Genomic DNA, 19144 nt, shown 5'->3' with positions numbered 1-19144 from the left:
ACTGGTGTCTGCGTTATCTGTGGGGATTTACACACTTCTAAAGAATATGCGAAACCAAAAGTGGACCCGCAACCCAAAAAGTGCAGTAACTGCGGGGGAAATCACACTGCTATAGGTTGTCCAGTTTAGTTCTCAATGAAAAAGAAAACTATTCCAAAAAATATTCCTTTTAGAAATAACTCCGTACCAGAAATCACTAAGTCAATGCCTGCGCCAACGAGAGTAAATAATTTTACTTCATATGCACAAATTCTGAAAAATACTCCTCCAACACAATCTCCTTCTGGTCAGAATAGTAGTAACCTAGACGCTACTATAAATAACTTTTTGAAAGTTGTGCAGCAGTAAATGATGGCAATGCAGAACATGTTTCAAGATTTGATAAAAAATCAAAATGTATTACTTCAAGCCATTTTAGGTAAACCATGAATAATCTCAAAAGTTGTTTTTGTATTGCGAACGGGCTAACCTAGCATAAAAACGAACTAGAAATGTTCCTATAGCGCTTTCATATAGACGTTTTGCTTGTATCTGAAACCCACCTTACGCAACTTAATAACTTTCAAATTAATGGGTACAAATTCTATGATACTAAACATCCACAAGGGGAAAACCGGGGTGGAATAGCAATTCTCATTTGCAACAGAATAAAGCACTATGAATTAGAATAGCAAAGTGATGAGTTCATAATACTACAATACACATTGCTGACCACATGGGCGGCCTTACTGTATCTGCTATATACTGCCCCCGTCCCCCATAACATAACAGAAAAGCAATTTAATGACTTTTTCCTAAAGTTTGGCAGTAATTTTATTGTAGCAGGAGATTACAATACCACACATACATGCTGGGGGTCTAGATTGATTTCACCAAAGGGTAGAAATCTATATAAAGTAATCCAGAACAGAGGATATGAGGTATTGTCTACTGGTCAGGAAACGTATCGGCCATCTGACTCCCAAAAAATACCCGATCTTATTGACTTTGGTGCAACAAAGTGTATTACGCGACACCAAGTTGATACAGAATCATTATTTGATCTCTCTTCAGATCATCCTCCCTGTCTCATAACATTATCAATGTTTATTAATTATGAAGAAAGACAAAAAAATCTTACATATAAGCATACAAGCTGGTTAAAATATAAAAATTATGCCAGTTTGCACATTGACCCTCAAATGATATAATAGTTAAGTCTGCAGAAATTTCAACATCAGCTTCTTGTATTAAACATCGTAGTTCTTACTGTCCTGGCCTGCACACCCCCAAGATTCTTAACTATGGACACGAATTTCGATACGATACGATACCATATCGATACTTTTGGCATTCGATACCGATATTTTCTACTCGATAGTTTTAAAACGATATTTTTTGGAATCGAGTACCAGAACCCTAGTATCGCATCGAATGTCATAAACTCACATTACAAGGATAACGTTATTAACAATTCTGCCCGATATAAATTGGGCTTTTAAGAGCAGAAATGTGTAATATTGTTAGGATTGCATGTGGTGGAATTTGAACCCGCGGCCTCGGTGTTTTAAGACAACACTTCAATCTCTACGTGTTGTTACACAATATGTTAGTGTTTGACCGAGATTCTCCTCCGATTTGTCAAGTGCGTCTTAAGTTCTGAGCGCATTAAAAACGACGAGCTACGGGCCACAGCTTCCAATTTGTTATCTTCATTGTCTAAACGCTTTGGCGATGGCGACATGATTTTTTTGAATGCGTCGGCGACATCAGGAATTTGTACGAGTTTGACATAAAAGAAGAGGAAAAACCTTATCTGTCGCTGGAAAAATAGAAATAGATCTAATCTGGCCACAACCACAGTCGCCGCGTAGCCCGGTCGGCGCCAAAATAATTACCTACATAAGAGTACGTGTTAAAATAATTTGACAGCTATGGTCCATAGCTCGTCGTTTTCATTGTGTTCGGGCTATTAATGTTGTGGCACAAAAGGGGTCCCTACAGTTTTATGCCGACTTTGAACGGCGATTTTGTTTTAATCAAAATGTATTCAACAAAGTGTGATTGAATTTGACATTGCTCTCAGAAGAACCATCCTATAAAGCCAAATTGGTAAAATTGTGTATGAATTTTGAATCGATTGTTTATATTTTTTGGCACAATAGTACCTTAAAAGAGAGCATACCTGAGTTGTCAATCACACCTTGTTTAATACACCTTGGTTTTAATGGGAAGCTGTTTTTAATTTTCAAGTTTTGAGCACTTCGAATCATTACACCACAGCGGCCTATATACGAGACCTATATTCATATAATTTTTTTGGATTTTGGTATCGATATTTGGAATATTGAGTATTTTTATTCCGATATTAATGGTTACCCGATATGTTTAAAGCGATACTTTAAATGAGTACCATATCGATACTTTTTGTTCGATATCGTGTCCCTATTCTTAACTGAATAAGTAAAAAGCGCAAATTAAGAAGAGAATGGCAAAGAATTCGCTCCCCTAAGCTTAAACAGGATCTGAATGAGTGTACAAAGGAACTACGTATTTTGTTGCAGGCGGAAAAAGAAAGAATTACGCAGTCGATCCTTCAGTCCTGGTCTGCTTTGAAACAGACTGACTACTCCCTTTGGCGATCACTGAAGCACCACAACGTGCTCAAAACGGAAGCTGGACGAGGAATGATTAGGATAAAGCAAATGCTTTCGCCTGTCATCTTTCGCAAGGCTTTAGACCCAATGAAGGCGCTCATCCTTCAAATATTTCAATACCCTCAGTAGCCTTAAATCCGCTTCGGTTTAGAAACAAATATTTAATTAACACCATTTTTCATGACATTTAGAAGAACAAAGCGCCTGGTTCCGATAGGATTACAGGTGAAATGATAAAAGAGCTTCCACTCACTGTCGTACGTTTTTTGTTACATATTTTTAATAACATGCTTAAGTTGGGGCACTTGCGCCACTTATGGAAACTTTCGGAAATAATTATGGTGCCAAAGCCTGGCAAAGATCCTACGGTAGTAAATTCATATCGACCCATTAGCTAGTTTTCTGTATTTTCCAAAATATTTGAAAAACTTCTATTGGAAAAAATACAACCTTCACTAACAAGAAACCAAATAATACCACCACATCAGTTGGGTTTTCGTGAATAACATGGCACTGTAGAACGAGTTCATAGAATTGTTTCTTGTATTAGAAAAGCATTCGAAGGGAAGCAATATTGCACCGGTGTATTTATGGCCATCTCTCCAGCTTTTGACAAAGTCTGGTATGATGGCGATATATATAAATTAAAGGTTTCACTCCCTGCAATTTCTGGAAAGCTCTCTACTTCAGAGTCAGGCAGAATTCCTTTAGAACAGAAAGTCACCCTACGTATGCAGGTGTCACTCAAGGCAGTGTTCTAGGATCCATATTGTACGTAATATACACTCGTGATTTGCCAACTGATGGAACTCAAACCATTTCAACGTTTGCTGATCACACAGCTATCCTAAGCAATATTTCAGACCCTAAAGAGGCTTCTTACAAGCTGCAAGAATATTTGAAAAAGTTAGAGCTATGGATAGGGATGCCAATTTTGAGCAGTAACATCGATACATCAATGTTTCGATGCATCGGAGAAAAGAACATCGAGGCTAAAATACATCGCCAGAGCAACATCGATATATCGATTGTTTCCGATGTTTTGCAATTTGGTAATTTCTAATTAAATTTAAAGCAATATTGAATACTTTAATAATTATGAATGTATTTTTCTGTATTTTATTATCCTTTCTATACCCTTTCTGTTATTAGAATCAAAATGCATACCATAGTAGGTTCATTCGAGCCTAGAGATCCTAGGCCTGATCTTGTTGAAATTCTAAGGGATGTTTAGTTCTGTTTTAACGGCTAGTTTATTAGCATTCAGAATTAATCCAACAATTTTATTGAGCTTGGGGCCGTCTTTTATGAAAAATTTTGTGGAAAAGCAACAATAACTTACAAAGGAAAGAAGTTATAGCTGCTATTTGGGAGGTCATCACATCTACTAATCAGACTTCTTCAACCGCGGTCACTGAGGAGATGTGATGATCTCCGAAATAGCAGCTATAGCTTCTACCTTTTGTAAATTATTGTTGATTTTCAATAACATTTTTCATAAGAAACGGCCTCAAGCTCAATAAAATTGTTGTATATAACTGTTATAAGGCCATAAATAACAAAAAAATTCTGAATGAATAATAAATTTAAGGTCAGTCAAACATACCGAAAGAAAGTCGGAGAGTCTCCTTAAATTCGATGTTTAAAACATCGGTAAAACTTCCATCGATGTATCGTCAATTGCGCGATGTTAGTAAATTGAAAACCTCGATGGGAAACATCGAAAATTGAACCGATATTATCGATGTTTCAAAACATCGATGCATCGTTTGCATCCCTAGCTATGGATAGTTTCTTGGAGGATAAAGGTTAACGAGAGCAAGTGTGTGCAGAAAACATTTACTTTGAAGAAAGAAAGTTGTCCACCACTGAAAATAAACAGCTCGGCTATACCACAAAAGGATAGTGTCAAGTACCTTGGGATGACACTAGATAGGAGACTTACCTGGAAAAAACATATAGAAAACAAAATTGGAAAACAAATCTGGAACTCGTTCTTTCAGACCGCCTGCCCAGCACGATGTTCAGCGATCCTGCTGCTTGGAATCTTGTCCATTCCGACAGCAGCAACAACTGCAATAAATAGTATATATGGCAAAAATAAAAAATGCCTAAGCGTTGCCGCAGAAATTTCTAATTCAATGGTAGTTTGTAAGATTTGAAAACTTGTTGTTAGTTTCAAAAGAAAGATATATAAAGAAATACACCTTATACAAAGAAAAAAGTATTGTAGGTGTAATAGAAAAAGCTTTTAGATCGAAGTGTATTACCCTCTGTTCATTCATGGACATTAAGGGTGCCTTTGACAATGCTAGCTTCAAATCTGTGGAAATGGCACTATCCAGTAGAGGTGCAAATCCCAAAATAGTCAATTGGATCGCCAATATGCTTACCTAGAGGACAATCAAGGCGAACCTAGGAACGGAAGAACTCAGTATCACTGCAGCAAAAGGTTGAGGATAGGAGGGAGTTATCTCCCCTATTGTGGTCTATACTGGTGAATGAACTAGTGCAAATCCTCATTATCTAGGCATAACCTTGAATAGGAAACTCACCTTGTTGTCACTTCTCAACTCTTTTATCAGCAAAGCAACGAAATCGTTGTTTACCATAAAACGGCTCGTGGGGAACAAATGGGGGCTAAATCCTAAAATGACCTTCTTGTTATATACTCAGATGGTCATAGTGTTGGAGCACTCGTTTGGTGGAAAAAGACCATTCAAACAACAACCATTAAAAACTGTGCAAGATTCAACGACAACGACTTCGAAAAATAAATTTAAACAAGGCGACTTTGTTGGACACCTAGAAATACTGAAGGGAAAGGAGGCAACCATGGCCAAAACTCTGTTCTCAGACCAAATTGATCCGATTCTCTGCTTTACCAAGAGGTACAAGATCACGTTTCCCACTCGAGAAGAATGGAGCAGAAACCCAACGTGGCTGCACGATGATTCCCAAAAATGGTATATCGATAGTTCAAAAACATCTTATAGTGTGGGTGCGGGGGTTGTGGGACGGCGTTTCCGTACATATTTCCTCTTAAGTAAAGACGCCACGATATTGCAGGCGGAACTAACTACCATACTGGAGACCGCCTAGGTCTTAATAAACAGGCAATATGCCAGATTAAAAATCACTATATTTTCGGACAACCAAACCAACTCAAAGCTCTAGATATGTAGCTACTCCTTCTCATCAAGAATCCTTATATAGTGCCATAGAGCACTCAATAACCTAGCCGCCCAAGATAGGGCCTCCTTAATCAGCCCATTCCTTGGATTCAAAAACAATGATATCAAGAGGAGCCTCAACAAGTATTGGGAAAGCGAAAAGAGAGCTCAATCGGTGCTCATGCAAAGTAGGAAAACCCTAAAAACACTGTGTGGACTCCACACAGTGGAGTACTAACCGGCCACTATATGTGCAACAAATATATGCATATGCTTGGCCTCTGTAGTACAGACATCTGCAGGTTCTGTGGTGAAGAAGAGGAATCAATGGAACACCTCATTACCACGGCCAACACTAGCTCACCCATGGGCGTAGCCAGGTAGGGGCAGGGGGGTGCTCGAGCCCCCCCCTAACTTCAAATTTTCATTACATATACACAAAATAGTACCCTGAAATGCCAGCTTAATAGGGTCGAGCCCCGCCCTAAATTTCATTCTGGCTACGCCGATGAGCTCACCGCAGAGCCAGATTCTTAAACGACTATATGTTCAGCGATATCCACCCAATACAGATTTCGCAGCTGGTTAATACAAGTCTATTGGGCACAATGGATCAATCACGGTGCAATGGGCCTGAAGACCTACTCTTAGATAACAATAACCGTATGCTCCAGTACGGGTTATCGTAACCAACCCTAAGTGGCATTTTCCTGTCGCGATATATCAGAACCATTCCCTGAAGGTCAATCTTCATGCCTTGGTCAAGTAAGAAGTCCACGCCGATGATGAATTCATCCACAATGGCTGCCACTATAAACTTGTTTTACGAGGCCACACCCCCGATTATTACCTCGCATGGTACTTCTCCTAACATTTGAGTGCGCTCACCAGTTGCAGTCCGAAACTTTGCTCCAGGTAGTGGCTTCACATAATAGGTGGCCAAATCAGGTCGAATGATGGAATGTGATTATGGGGCCTTCAACTACTGGAGCCAGCACGCAACTAAAGCATTTTCTAGCATCCTTTTTTCTTGGTGGCAACGGGACTATTCTTCTCTGCGATTTACTTAATTATTTTCAGTATCCTGTTCATCACGTCCGGCGTTTCCACTTCCACTCGATGGGCTTTGTAGGCTGGTCTACTTAAGAGCGCCTCCGTATTACGTGTCTGTCATACGAGACAGTTTCAGATAGAGTTGGCTTTGGATTCGCATACGTCTCTCGTTTGGTATACATGTCGCGCATTCCGCTGATGAACCTCCAGATTTTTACCCTTTCGAGGTGTTCTCCATACGCGTGTCTAATTGCTAAATGAGCCAACCTCTAAATCTCTGAACCGAATTCCTGTAGAATCTCGCCGGCAGTTTGGTAGCGATTCTGCAGTTCCATCTGGTAAATCAACGCATCAGAGTTGTCTCTTTCACACTCGGGAACAGTTTGCAAGATTTCCGCTGCAGGTCCTTTCACAGCTACAAATGGTGCAGCAGATTTATCCTCTATGCTCCACTTGTTTGCTGTAGCCGTTTTCTCGAACTGGAGCTTAAAGACCTGGAAATGAATTGTGCCGTCTAAAGACGTAGGTTTTACCTTGGGAGCGTTCGTCGAAGTAGCTGGACGATTCAACTGCAGATCACAGAGACGTCCTTCCAGCTCCCCCACTTTTTCATCGACTTAATCCTGTCTCTTTTCGATCTTATCCTGTTTCTCCATCCATTTTATCCCGCCTATACTTGAGTAGCGTGGTGGCTCTGATACAATCTTCTTGAAGTTGTGTGATCTTTTCATTCAGCTCCGATGACACCTTCTCTGACACGTGCATTTACACCTGCGCTGACACCTCTGACGATAACTGCGACCTCTGTACTTCCAGCAGTGTTGCCGTTTTGGTACAAATGATTCAAAATGATACGTTTTTTATCGAATTTTTAAAATATACTTTTATTTTAACCTTAGTATAAATTGTGATACATTTTAATCCACAAACAAGTTGTGGGTAACTTTTTCCATCTTAAAACTTTTATGATTTTCTGGCAACACATTAAGTTTTTTCTTTCACTGAACATACCACCTTTAATCTGCATATGGCATAACTGTTAGCTACCGACAATCGGCTGTTCCCGTACTCCAGGATTTAGTCCGAAGTCGTTTCTCTTCACTAATTTATCATATATTTTGCGAACAATTTCTCACTAAATCCTGGAGTGCGGGAACAGGCTAATACTGTCGTTCCTTTTCCTTTTTGATTTTGAAGCTGTCGGGCGTGTGACTGGGCTAAGAATTTCATCCAGAGTAAACTGTTACCGAGTATAAAAGCTTTATTTTCACTCTGTATTTTATATGAAACCCAAAAAATACTAATTAAAACTGTCAACAAGATCAATTAAGAACTCAAACTGCCATTTAAATTTAAGAATTAGAACTTTTATTGAAGATTGATACATTTTCAGTGTTTCCGTGGGCAATGATCGGGATCCGGATAAAAAATTTGCACGCAAATGCAACAACAATGATATGATTCTGATAGAGATCTGGTTCAATTTATGATCCCCTCTTTTTGGTTTGTGTCACTGAAAATATGGCAGTACGGTTTGCCAGCACTGAGAAATGAATGTATACACAAACATATATTCTGCCGTTGCTTCTTTTAACTTGCTTCAAATAAATTTCCTTTACGCCAAATATTTATTTAAGTGAATCTTATATGGTTTAAATGTACTTTTCCCCATTTATTGATTTCATTTTTATAATTTCGTCTTTCTTGTGCCAGTAGTATAAAATTAGTGCTGCCAACTCCAATCAGCATGATCCAGAGCGTTTCCGTGAGAATTGATCGTGATACTGAGCTGGATAACCCAAATAAACTAAACTATTGATATTTAAAATTTATTTTCATGATAATTTTGGTCCATTTTAGGGAATTTTGGTAATACATTTCTTACATTTCTGTGTTTGCATCATCAGTGACATGGCAGCCAATAACTTTTTCATTAAGGCGTATCACGAAAAAAAGTTTAGCGTGTGTCAGTTTTATTTGACTACTTATGTCGAGAAAAAATTTTGAGTGTAAACATTTTTTTATGCACCCGCTAAAAGCCGCTAAATCGCGTTTTTTGCTATAACTTTCTGAATTGCTATTCGATTCATTAAGTTTTTATGTCAGCGAAAAGGAATCGCTCAGGATTATAATTTAATAAATTATAACCCTTAAATAAGAAAGTTATAGCAAAAAACGCGGATAACGGTTTTTAGCGGCTGCCTAAAAAAATTTTTTCACACCCAAAATTTTCACCCGACTGAGGGCCGTTTTCTAATGTAAGCAGTAAAGTTGCCGTTACTAACAGGGCAGATAAATTGTTCCTCACTTTAAAGTGTTTTCGTTGTCTTATCTTACCTGTAAAAATAAATTTGTTATTCCGTAGAGTGAAACTTCACTACATTTCCGAGAGTGAAACTTCACTACATTCGTCATAAAATTTCAAAGGTTGGCAATGCAACATAAGCAAATATAGAGCAAGAGCAACTGCTAGCAAAAACCAAAACCTTGGTTGAAATATCTAATATATCTGACTCATGAACCAAAACCAAACCAAAATTTAAAGTTGGGTACAAATTTTAAAGGTTGCATCGGGTGAGCAACAGTTTATCGATTCGAGAAATTAATGCGCTGATGAGAAAACGAAAACTCGTATATCGAGACGATAAAGTGGCCGGTAAACTAAAGGTTGGATGAGAAAACGGCCCTAAGTGTTTAAACAAGACTGACACACGCTAGCCTTTTTTCTTTCATATGTCGTGATACGGCTTAGTGTTCATGTCCATATCTGTTGATGAACCAGAAGCCTTTTGCTGTTCTTCAAACTTCGTGGACAACTGCAGCATATCCTTCGATAAACAAAGAGTATTTACCTTTTCTTCGTCCTTTGCAGATGTATCCTAGGGCTTACCCTGCAAGTTGTATTTGTCCACGTCGATGCCTTCTGCAGCTGTGATAGTAACCAGTGTTGCCGTTTTGATCCATTTACTTCAAAAGTGATACGTGTTTGTGGAAATTTTCGGAAGATACTTTAATTTTTCGCTCATTTCGCGAGATACTTAAATTTTCCGCGTAGTACAAATTTTGATACACGACAAAGAGAAAATATATACATACATATGTATGCAGTGGCAGCTTTTAAAATTTTGTTCGAAAATGTTTAAACGTTTTGGGGTCAAATAAGCTGACGGCATTCATTTTTAATTTAATTTACTTGCGGCTGCAGAGCGTATATTTTCCAATATAAAAGAGAAATAGATTTTGATTACAAACTGTTGAGAATATAACGGCATATTTATAGTCAAAATAAAGAAGACACTGAAGGTAGTTTCAGATTTTTTACATAATTTCCAACGAGTTTAACGTGGAATGTATCACATAATTTGATAATTAACGTAAATGATCGACAGTAAATAGTTTTAAGTACATATATTTGCATTCATTGTGTAGCTTCTGTGAAATCTGTACATAATATTTTTGTTCGTCTTTATAAAATATTAAAAACAATATCTCTATTTTGATAGATTGTCATTATATGAGCCGTTCAGTGCACAAACTGATTAACTCCATCAACAAAAAGTTGGGAGATGCGATCAAACAATGTACATTACTTTTTCAAATTCCATTTATATTATAAAACCAAATAAATAATGTTGTTATAAATATTATGTACTATTGTATGTTAGATAAAGTTATTATAAACGTAATAATTTATGACTATACCAAGTCCTTTGACACTTGAATTTAAGATTTTTCAAAAAGTTGAGTTAATCGATGTATGCACTGAACGGCTGATATGTAAGATATTTTTCTTCATGTGCTTGCATATGCATGTTTATGAATGAGCATTACATAATTCTTTGGTTATTGAGAATAATAAAAAGAAGTTGTATGAAACCAAATAGCATTTTTTAACAGTTTTTTTCAACTTGATACTTTGATACTTAAAAAAAAAATGTTTATACATTTATTTGATCCATTTGTTTGTTTTTTATGATACATTTTTTCATGACGTCGCGGCAACACTGATAGTAACTCCACTTTTCTTCCGGAGGTTGTTAAATTTCGCTTCTCCTGTTTGAGTTCCTCGATCTTTATATCTTGAATTTTTGTCATTTTCATAACTTTCTCCTAGGGGATTTATTTAACAATCCCAATCCTGACACCACTTGTTACAATTATCCTTGAATGCTTGATCAATTGCTTGACCATCGATGGATTTCCCAAAATCATTTCGGTTCATATTAACGGATTGTTAAATAAACGCTCAAAATGGCCAAATTACAGTACAATTAACTTTATTGTACAACAAATACTTTACAACATTCGCTAATGTAATAACGACAATTTACAATACTTCTTAAGACAATTACAAAACTTGCTAACACAATCGATCTCTGTTTTACAACTGAACTTGCAGCTTGCTGACTCGCAACTCAACTTTGTATGCAGCTTCGCACTCATGACCGCTCTAGATGTTTCTGCCATCTATCGCACATTCTCTCATTCTCTCGCTGTCCACAGCATTCTTCCACTTGACTTTTCTCGATGTCGTATATTCCACGTCTTTCGTCGAACATTCTGCCATTTTCTTGTTGTTCTCTTCGCGTTGTCGCAGCATTCGCGACAATATTTCTAGATGTATCTACATGTAAGTAAGTTAAGGGCCGGTGCCGGTTAATCAATGTCTGTTTAACATCAACTACATGTTGAATATCGTTATCGACTCCCTATTATATGTTATGGAGTCGATCGCGTCGATAACGATGTTTAACCTTACCGTAAATCCTGCATGATTTTTGAAATTTCTGATATTAATTCACCTTGAATTATATATTAATATCAGGATCTTAAAAAATATTTGTTTGACGAAATTTTCTCTCCGAAGTGAACTAATGTCAATGACAATATTTCCACATTTCTCCTGACATTAACTCACTTTTGGCTTGTCTGCTAATGACGCTGACATTAATTCGCTTACAAAAGGTAGGTCATTTATGTCAGTTGACATTAACTACAGTGGTATTATTGCACTTTATCTGGTTGTATTTACAATGTTTTTTTTTTAACTTACATGTGGCTGAGAAGCAATAAATTTCTGAACGTGCCTTTGCGAATTTCCTTAATGCGATTATTTTCCAAGTATCTGCAATTACAATTAAAATAAAATAATAGTAAAATACGTGTATCGAGTATTAAAATAAGAAATTGTACATATAAATAAACGTAAGGCTAGTGCATTTTGCTACTTAAAGACAGTAAAATTAAAAAAAAAATAAAAATTTTTTAAATGAGTTATATGACAATATATAATCAATAATTTCTATAACGCTTGTTAAATATGATCCAATAGTACGTCATATTTTTTCGAAGGATATTCGTACTGTCGCTACTTTTTTTAAATGATTATTTATATTAGCTTTTGTAAAAGTAAGTAATTACCAACATACATATGTACATACATAAGCATAACCTGCACATTCGGTTGCGCCTAGTGTGGCTGACTTTAAAAACGTATCAATTAGAGATGTTAATTTTCCGGCTTTTTCCGATCCCGGGATTTTCGAGACGGCGTTGTCACAATCCCGGGATCCCGGTATTAGTCCCGGGATTTAGATATTCATTACTTTTCAACAGCTTGAATCGAAAAAATTGCTTCTATATTGTTTGAAAAGCTCTCCTACCATGAAATAAATAATAAATAAATGGGTTTGAATCCTACTTTTTTATTTAAAGAGGCGTTTTTATCTCTCTCTGACCGCAGGATTTATTTTGAAGGACTTTGTAATTTCAAAGATATGATTTTCAAAGATATGATGCAAGATTGAAGTTGCTAAGAATTGCATTGAGTTTTGGCAATTTTTTTCCTTGACAGTGTAAAGCGGTTCCTTCCCTACAAGAAATCTTACAGGCAAATGACCGGTCACCTGACGGTCAAAGCTGATGCAATAACGCTGCAATTTCCTCATCAGGAATTCGTAGGTAATATGAAAAATCTGACCGGTTCTTTTGTGTACATGTGACTATGCGTCCCTTTCTCACATGGCGATTTTACCAGCAGTGCTAAAAGGTCTCTTTTCTACTTATTGTATTTCCGAAGGTTATTTTTACAAATGTTTTTCTGTATATTGGTGTATATTTTAGTGTGTTAGTGAAGAGGTCAGAAAAAAAGTCCTTTTCTTGTAGGGTTCCATATCAAGATATTTTTCGCATATTCGTTTGCGTGTACATATTTGTGTAAGTATGTGCACTTACGCGTTAGGGTGGTTCACCTTCTTTTAAATTTGGTTTAGACTAGTGGCCTAATCATGCCGGCCTCTTGCTATAAGCAACATCTGTCGAGCCGTTCAACCACCACACCTACATTAACATATATTTGAAAAATATATCTTATATATATACAGGGGCGCACCCAGGAATATATTTTAGAGGGGTTTTATATTTCTGAAGATATATCACCGGAATATACTGAAAATTCGCTTCAGATAATACGCTCTTTGAAATACATTTATGCAAGTTTTATGTACAGTATGTAATAAATAAATAAACGGTTTAAAATTCATAAACTGCACTTTATTTACATAAGATTAACAGAACTCAAACATTTTTAACCGACTTCAAAAAAAGGGGAGGTTATCAGTTCGTCGGAATACATAACTTTGGACCACATGAACCGATTTCAATAATTCTTTTTTTTATTGGAAAGATGACACCTCAAGGGTCGTCCCGTAATTTGGTTTCGATCCGATGATTGGATCATGAAGAAATTAACGGTACACCTAAATTTGTATACGAGAATTGAAGTCGGTTGTGTTCTTTCCTTAAAAACTAATTGTTTAATAAAAATTTCTATAAACTCAAGATGAGCTCAACTTTCAAAAGTACCTAATAAAAAATTTTAAAAAAGAGTCAGTAAAAATAAATTTATTGATTCCAAGAAATTTTTACACTTTTATGTTAATTTTTTCGATTTCTGGTTTCTGGTTTTCGATAGAGATGGTGATTTTTCACGATTGCCAGATTTTTTTAATATTTCGAATACCGAAAAAATTATCTGAACTCTTAAGAAAAACGAAAAATTGATATAAAACGACGGATAAGAAATGGAAAGGAAATTTTCTTCTACCAAAATTTCTTCAAGCAGTTTGCAGCTCTCAAGAAAAAAATGGTCGTATATTTATTTTCTCATGAAAATTTACAGCAAAAGCAAAGCGCTTTTATCAAGCAACAGAAATTATAATAAATATTTCTTATGATTTCCTTGAGAGCTGGATTCTTAGCTTTAAGATACAGTTTGTATTTGAGGTTATTAGCTTTAGGGGGGGTTTGAACCCCAAAACCCACCCCTTGTGTGCGCTAATGTATATATATAAATGTGAATGTCTGTTTGTTTATTACCTTATAACTTTTGAACCACTGCACGGAATCGCACGAAACTTTGCACACTTATTTGTTTTTACCCCGAGAAGGTTATAGGCATGGTTTTGTTTGCAAATATGGTGTCGATTTTGCGAGGGGGCGTGGGACCTCCCATAGGCCTGCAAGATTTTAATCAGCTATAACTTCGGAACTATAAGTTACATGAATTTGAAATGCAGACAAATCTATGGTAGATGCTTATAGTAAGGTATATATAAATGACTTTGCAGGAGGTGGCGTGGCATATCTCATAGTCGTAGAATTTTTAATCAGCCATAACTTAGGAACCATAAGCCACATAAAATTGAAATTTGGTATACAAACATATCAATGGTAGGTGCTTATAGTAAGGTTTATAATATAGGCGTGGAATTTGTTATCAGCCATAACTTCGGAACCACAAGTCACATGACTCCTTTAATTCCTTTTGATATGCCTTTCGAATTTAAAAGACCTCAGTTGCCAGTTCGCTTAGCTTTTGCAATGACAATAAACAATATGCTTTCAAGTAAAACCCGAAACTTTATCGAAAATAAAATGTATCATAATTGTATTGGAAAATGCATTTATGTTAATAGATATTTTGAAGTACTAAAAAAATGCTGTGAAATCATATTAGAATTATTATTCGTAAGAAATTAGATACTATTTCTTCTATCATATAATTTATTGGAGATATTTTAACCTAACTAAAAACACCTGCAGTGCCAAAAAATTATTTTTGCATTTCATTCCATAACACCCAAGCTATAAAATTAGAGCAGAGAGTATAATATCTTTACATAAAGTATTTTTCATGTTTGTATAAAGACGTGGGTTGAAACCCGTGGGATAAAGCTAGTAAATGATATTCTTGAATATATTTTTATTGTTATGTTCCGATTCTCTTGTAAACGTCTCGGCTTCCTTTGTACTGAAATAGAAAGGTTAGTTGGAAAAGGACGTGGTCAAAACATTTCATTGCACTTATTTTAAGTAGTATAAGGACATAGGTAGCTGGCGAGGTCGAGTCTCTAGTCTGCCATAATGCCTTTTTTGATAAAATTTATTGCTGATGTATCGGCTGCGGGCGGAAAGGCCTGGATTCCGCTCTGCAGCGCTTTTATTCATTAGAACGTGATCGGAAAGGCCGAGATTCCGATCCACGGTGTAGTATTTGCCTGCATAAACTTGGGTCGCAAAGCCCAAGTTTACGATCCCCTGATGTGGTCGGGCGGAAAGACTGAGTTTCCGCTCCGAGTCTTTCGTTTTACGTACATACATATATATCTATACTATATATAAAATTAAAACCCAAAAAAACGTGAGAGCAAAACAGCCGATGTACTGGGTCGATTTCTATAATTCAAGCTTTAAAATGACATATTTCTACCACAATGGGACACAGTGGTATTTTTAAAGTGAAATTTTAATAACAAGTATGTTTAATTAAAGTATTAAGTTGATCAACAATACCACGCATTGCCAGACCGTTTTTTGCCATTCATTTGAACATATGTATGTATGTACATAAAAGTTATAGGCGAATTCTTATAACGTGGTAGCAAAAGTATACAGTATGTATTACAACAAACACATCATTTTGACATAAGAATAACCGAGGCGAAAATCTCAGCTGCTCCGGCAACACAACCTCAAGGCGAATTTAGCCAAGGTTGTGTCGCCAAAACTAAAGCCCTTCGAAATTTTCTGCTGGAATATGCGTTACATCTTCCCAAATTTTACCCCTACCGAAACCAAAGATGTATACACATCAAAAATATTCCGACGAATTTATAACGTGCCCTTTTTTTGAAGTCGGTTAAAAATTATATTCAACAATTTTTATTGAGCTTGAGGCCGTTTTTTAATGAAAACTTATTGTGGAAAAGCAACAATAATTTGAAAAAATGGTAGAAGTGATAGCTATTTCGGAAATCACCACATTTCCTGATGAGACTTCTTTCAGTAGGCTTCGAACCGACGATCCCACTGACTCAGCCAGTTGCCTACGCACTGTTCGCCTTGTTAATTCTTGTTGCTAGTCTATGTTGTCCTAGTCTATGTACAAGTACTCGTTACCTTTCCGATACTGAGTAGGTATCGATACCTTGCTTGATACAAGTACAAGTACTGATTTGAGTAATACCTTGATGGTATCGATTTATCCCTATCGGGCGCAGTATTTATGTAGTAAGACATCCCTCATCCGCCGTTTAAAGTTAAAGGACAGAAAACGTTTGCAAAAGCGTAATGGGTGTGCTCTATTGCACAAGTGGCATTTGCCGTGTTTGCTCCTTATGCTTTTAGGTGGTTGTGGCGCAGCTGGTGGTGATGGTGATCGTGGTGATGACAATGACGGTGAGGATGAAATCAACTCCATAATGATTGAGAAACAACTGTAATTTACAAGAATGTGGAATGCTTAGCTTAGTTTAGAAGGGCGACTAACTTGATTATAGAGCGGGTTATTACACCCTTTTGGGTAGAGATGTCGGCTACTATTCTACCTAAACGCCACTCATGTGGAGGTAAATTTTCATAGCGAATCACTGCTAAATCGCCAATAACGATATCTCATTGAGGAAACGTCCATTTGTACCATTTGTGGAGTTCCTTTAGGTATTCTTCTTTCCAACGCAGTGAAATTTGCTGACTAAGGGCTTTCATTTTTTGCCATCGATTAATAATTGAGATTGGATTAGCTTCAATTGAAGGTTCTGCTGGAACGATAATAGGGCCACCCGTAAGAAAGTGGTCAGGAGTAAAAGCCGCGCACTCTGCTACATCTGTTGAAGTAGGAGAGATGGGACGAGAGTTTAAACATGCCTCAATTCGATCGAATTGAAACTCTTCAAAGGTATACTTATGTGCAATGCCGACACGTAACGAAAATGCTCCCTGATAAACAAAAAATTTTCAGGTAAAAGTGTCACCGTTTTTGAAATATTTTATTTTTTTCGAATTTAAAAAAAATCGTGCCTTTTCATGTGTTTTCTTTAACTGCAACTACAAACCGGGCAATACTTAGTAAATTTTTTATGTAAAATACTTCCAGATAGTTGCCCCTCCATACCCAAATGCAATGTAGTTAAAATATATTAAGGAACCATCATAAAATTAGGACTATTTCTGGATTTTTAACTTTTTGATATTCTCTTCCCCAACTTTGACTATCTCGGGTGAAAAAAAAATGTACTGAGCTATAACTTTACATTACATAAAAAAATTGCTTATTTCATAAAGATTTCAGAAATGTGCCACACTTACTCTTTCGAATAGAAAAAAAAGGTTATAGCCGCTTTTGTGGGTAAAGGACTGAGACACGCTAGAATGTATTTAATAGATTTAAATTGAATTTGCTCTTGTTACCGTCAAATGACATGCTAAATAGTACAAAGGTACATTATTACCTGCTCCTGATATTATTTTGTGTTACTTACCGGAATTCGGACTAGAGTCTATAACAAGGGCTATATCTATCAATATTTTGTGTGAAGGATGGGTTCACGTGAAATAAGATATACATGAGTTGTTTGAAGAAAAATTTATTCATTTATTGATAAAATATGCTCAAATTGGCGACCTTCTACTCTAATACAAGCTCGGCACCTTTTAAGAAAAGACGCTTTTAGAGATCTTAAACTCAATTGGGCTATCTCAGCAGCAGCTCCATTTATTTGTTCCCGCAAATGCTCTTCGTTTTGAATTATTTTTGAATAAATTTTGTCCTTAAGACAGCCCCAGTAGAAAAAATCTAATGGATTCAGGTCTGGCGATCGAGCGGGCTACGTGATTGGGCCGTATCGTCCAATCCATCGGCGAGGATAAGTTTCGTCTAAATGAGCTCTTACTTCACGCCCGTAGTGAGCAGGGCACCCGTCATTTTGCAGCCATAGTCTTCGCCGCAGGTTTAAGGGTACATCTTCCAAAAGAGTTGGAAGCCGTTCCTGAAGGAACTCTAAATAACTGTGAGAGTTGAGCGTTGGCGGCAGTTCCACAGGTCCCAATATCTGACAATTAAAAATACCGCACCATAAATTTATTTTGTACCGGTACTGCGAACGATCTTCTCTCATTTCGTGAGGATTGTCTATCTACCAACTGTGAAGGTTATGAAAATTAAAATAACCATCACGTTTGCATGATGATTCATCGCTCCAAATTATTTTATTAAAAAAGTTGGGGTCTGATGCATGCATTCGCAACATTTCACGGCAAAATCTAACCCTCGACATGTAATCTCTTTCCTGTAGAGCCTGAACACGTTGAATGTGGTAGGGATGAAACCGATGGTCTTTTAAAGCTTTGTGAACTGTAGTTTTTGGTATTCCCGTCCGTCTTTCCATCATTCTCACTGAAGTCGATGGACCTAGTTCCACTTCCTCTAACACAGCTTCAACATCTACCGTTGCAGGACGTCCTGTTCCGCAGCCACGCCTTCCAGGTATGCGACCTTAAAAAAGTAAAAAATGATAGTTAACAAGCAAGCACACAAGAAAGGTGTAAAAATCACTTACCTTCATATATTTCTCTATGGGTCCGGGCGAATACTTCACGACCCGGGTGTCGACGATTGGGGTATCGCTCTGCATAGAGTCTTTGAGCAGCTCTGGCATTACAGCAAGCTTCACCGTAAATTAGGTGAATATCCGCATATTTATGCGACGTATACTGCGTGTTCTCTGTCATAGTATTAATAACACAATGTTCGAAGGGTCCAATTTCACAAAATCCACTTTCACTTATTCCGGTAAGTAACACAAAATAATATCAGGAGCAGGTAATAATGTACCTTTGTACTATTTAGCATGTCATTTGACGGTAACAAGAGCAAATTCAATTTAAATCTATTAAATACATTCTAGCGTGTCTCAGTCCTTTACCCACAAAAGCGGCTATAAC

General features: G+C 36.8%; 1 protein-coding gene across 1 annotated transcript in view; it reads right to left on the bottom strand.

The window, feature by feature from the left end:
- LOC118749185 (peroxidasin-like) overlaps positions 1 to 19144 on the bottom strand; it is a 203754-nt gene that overhangs the window by 105904 nt on the left and 78706 nt on the right. Inside the window, exon 3 of the mRNA XM_036483962.1 lies at positions 11916 to 11987. Coding sequence (XP_036339855.1) covers positions 11916 to 11987 — 72 coding nt within the window. The remainder of the gene's footprint in view (positions 1 to 11915; positions 11988 to 19144) is intronic.

The sequence above is a fragment of the Rhagoletis pomonella genome, unplaced genomic scaffold, assembly GCF_013731165.1.
Source record: "Rhagoletis pomonella isolate Grant_MI unplaced genomic scaffold, Rhpom_1.0 Rhpom_scaffold_00014, whole genome shotgun sequence".
Classification (NCBI taxonomy): Eukaryota; Metazoa; Arthropoda; class Insecta; order Diptera; family Tephritidae; genus Rhagoletis; species Rhagoletis pomonella.
Note: the sequence above shows the minus strand (reverse complement) of the source record. Positions and strands in the feature narration are given on the sequence as shown.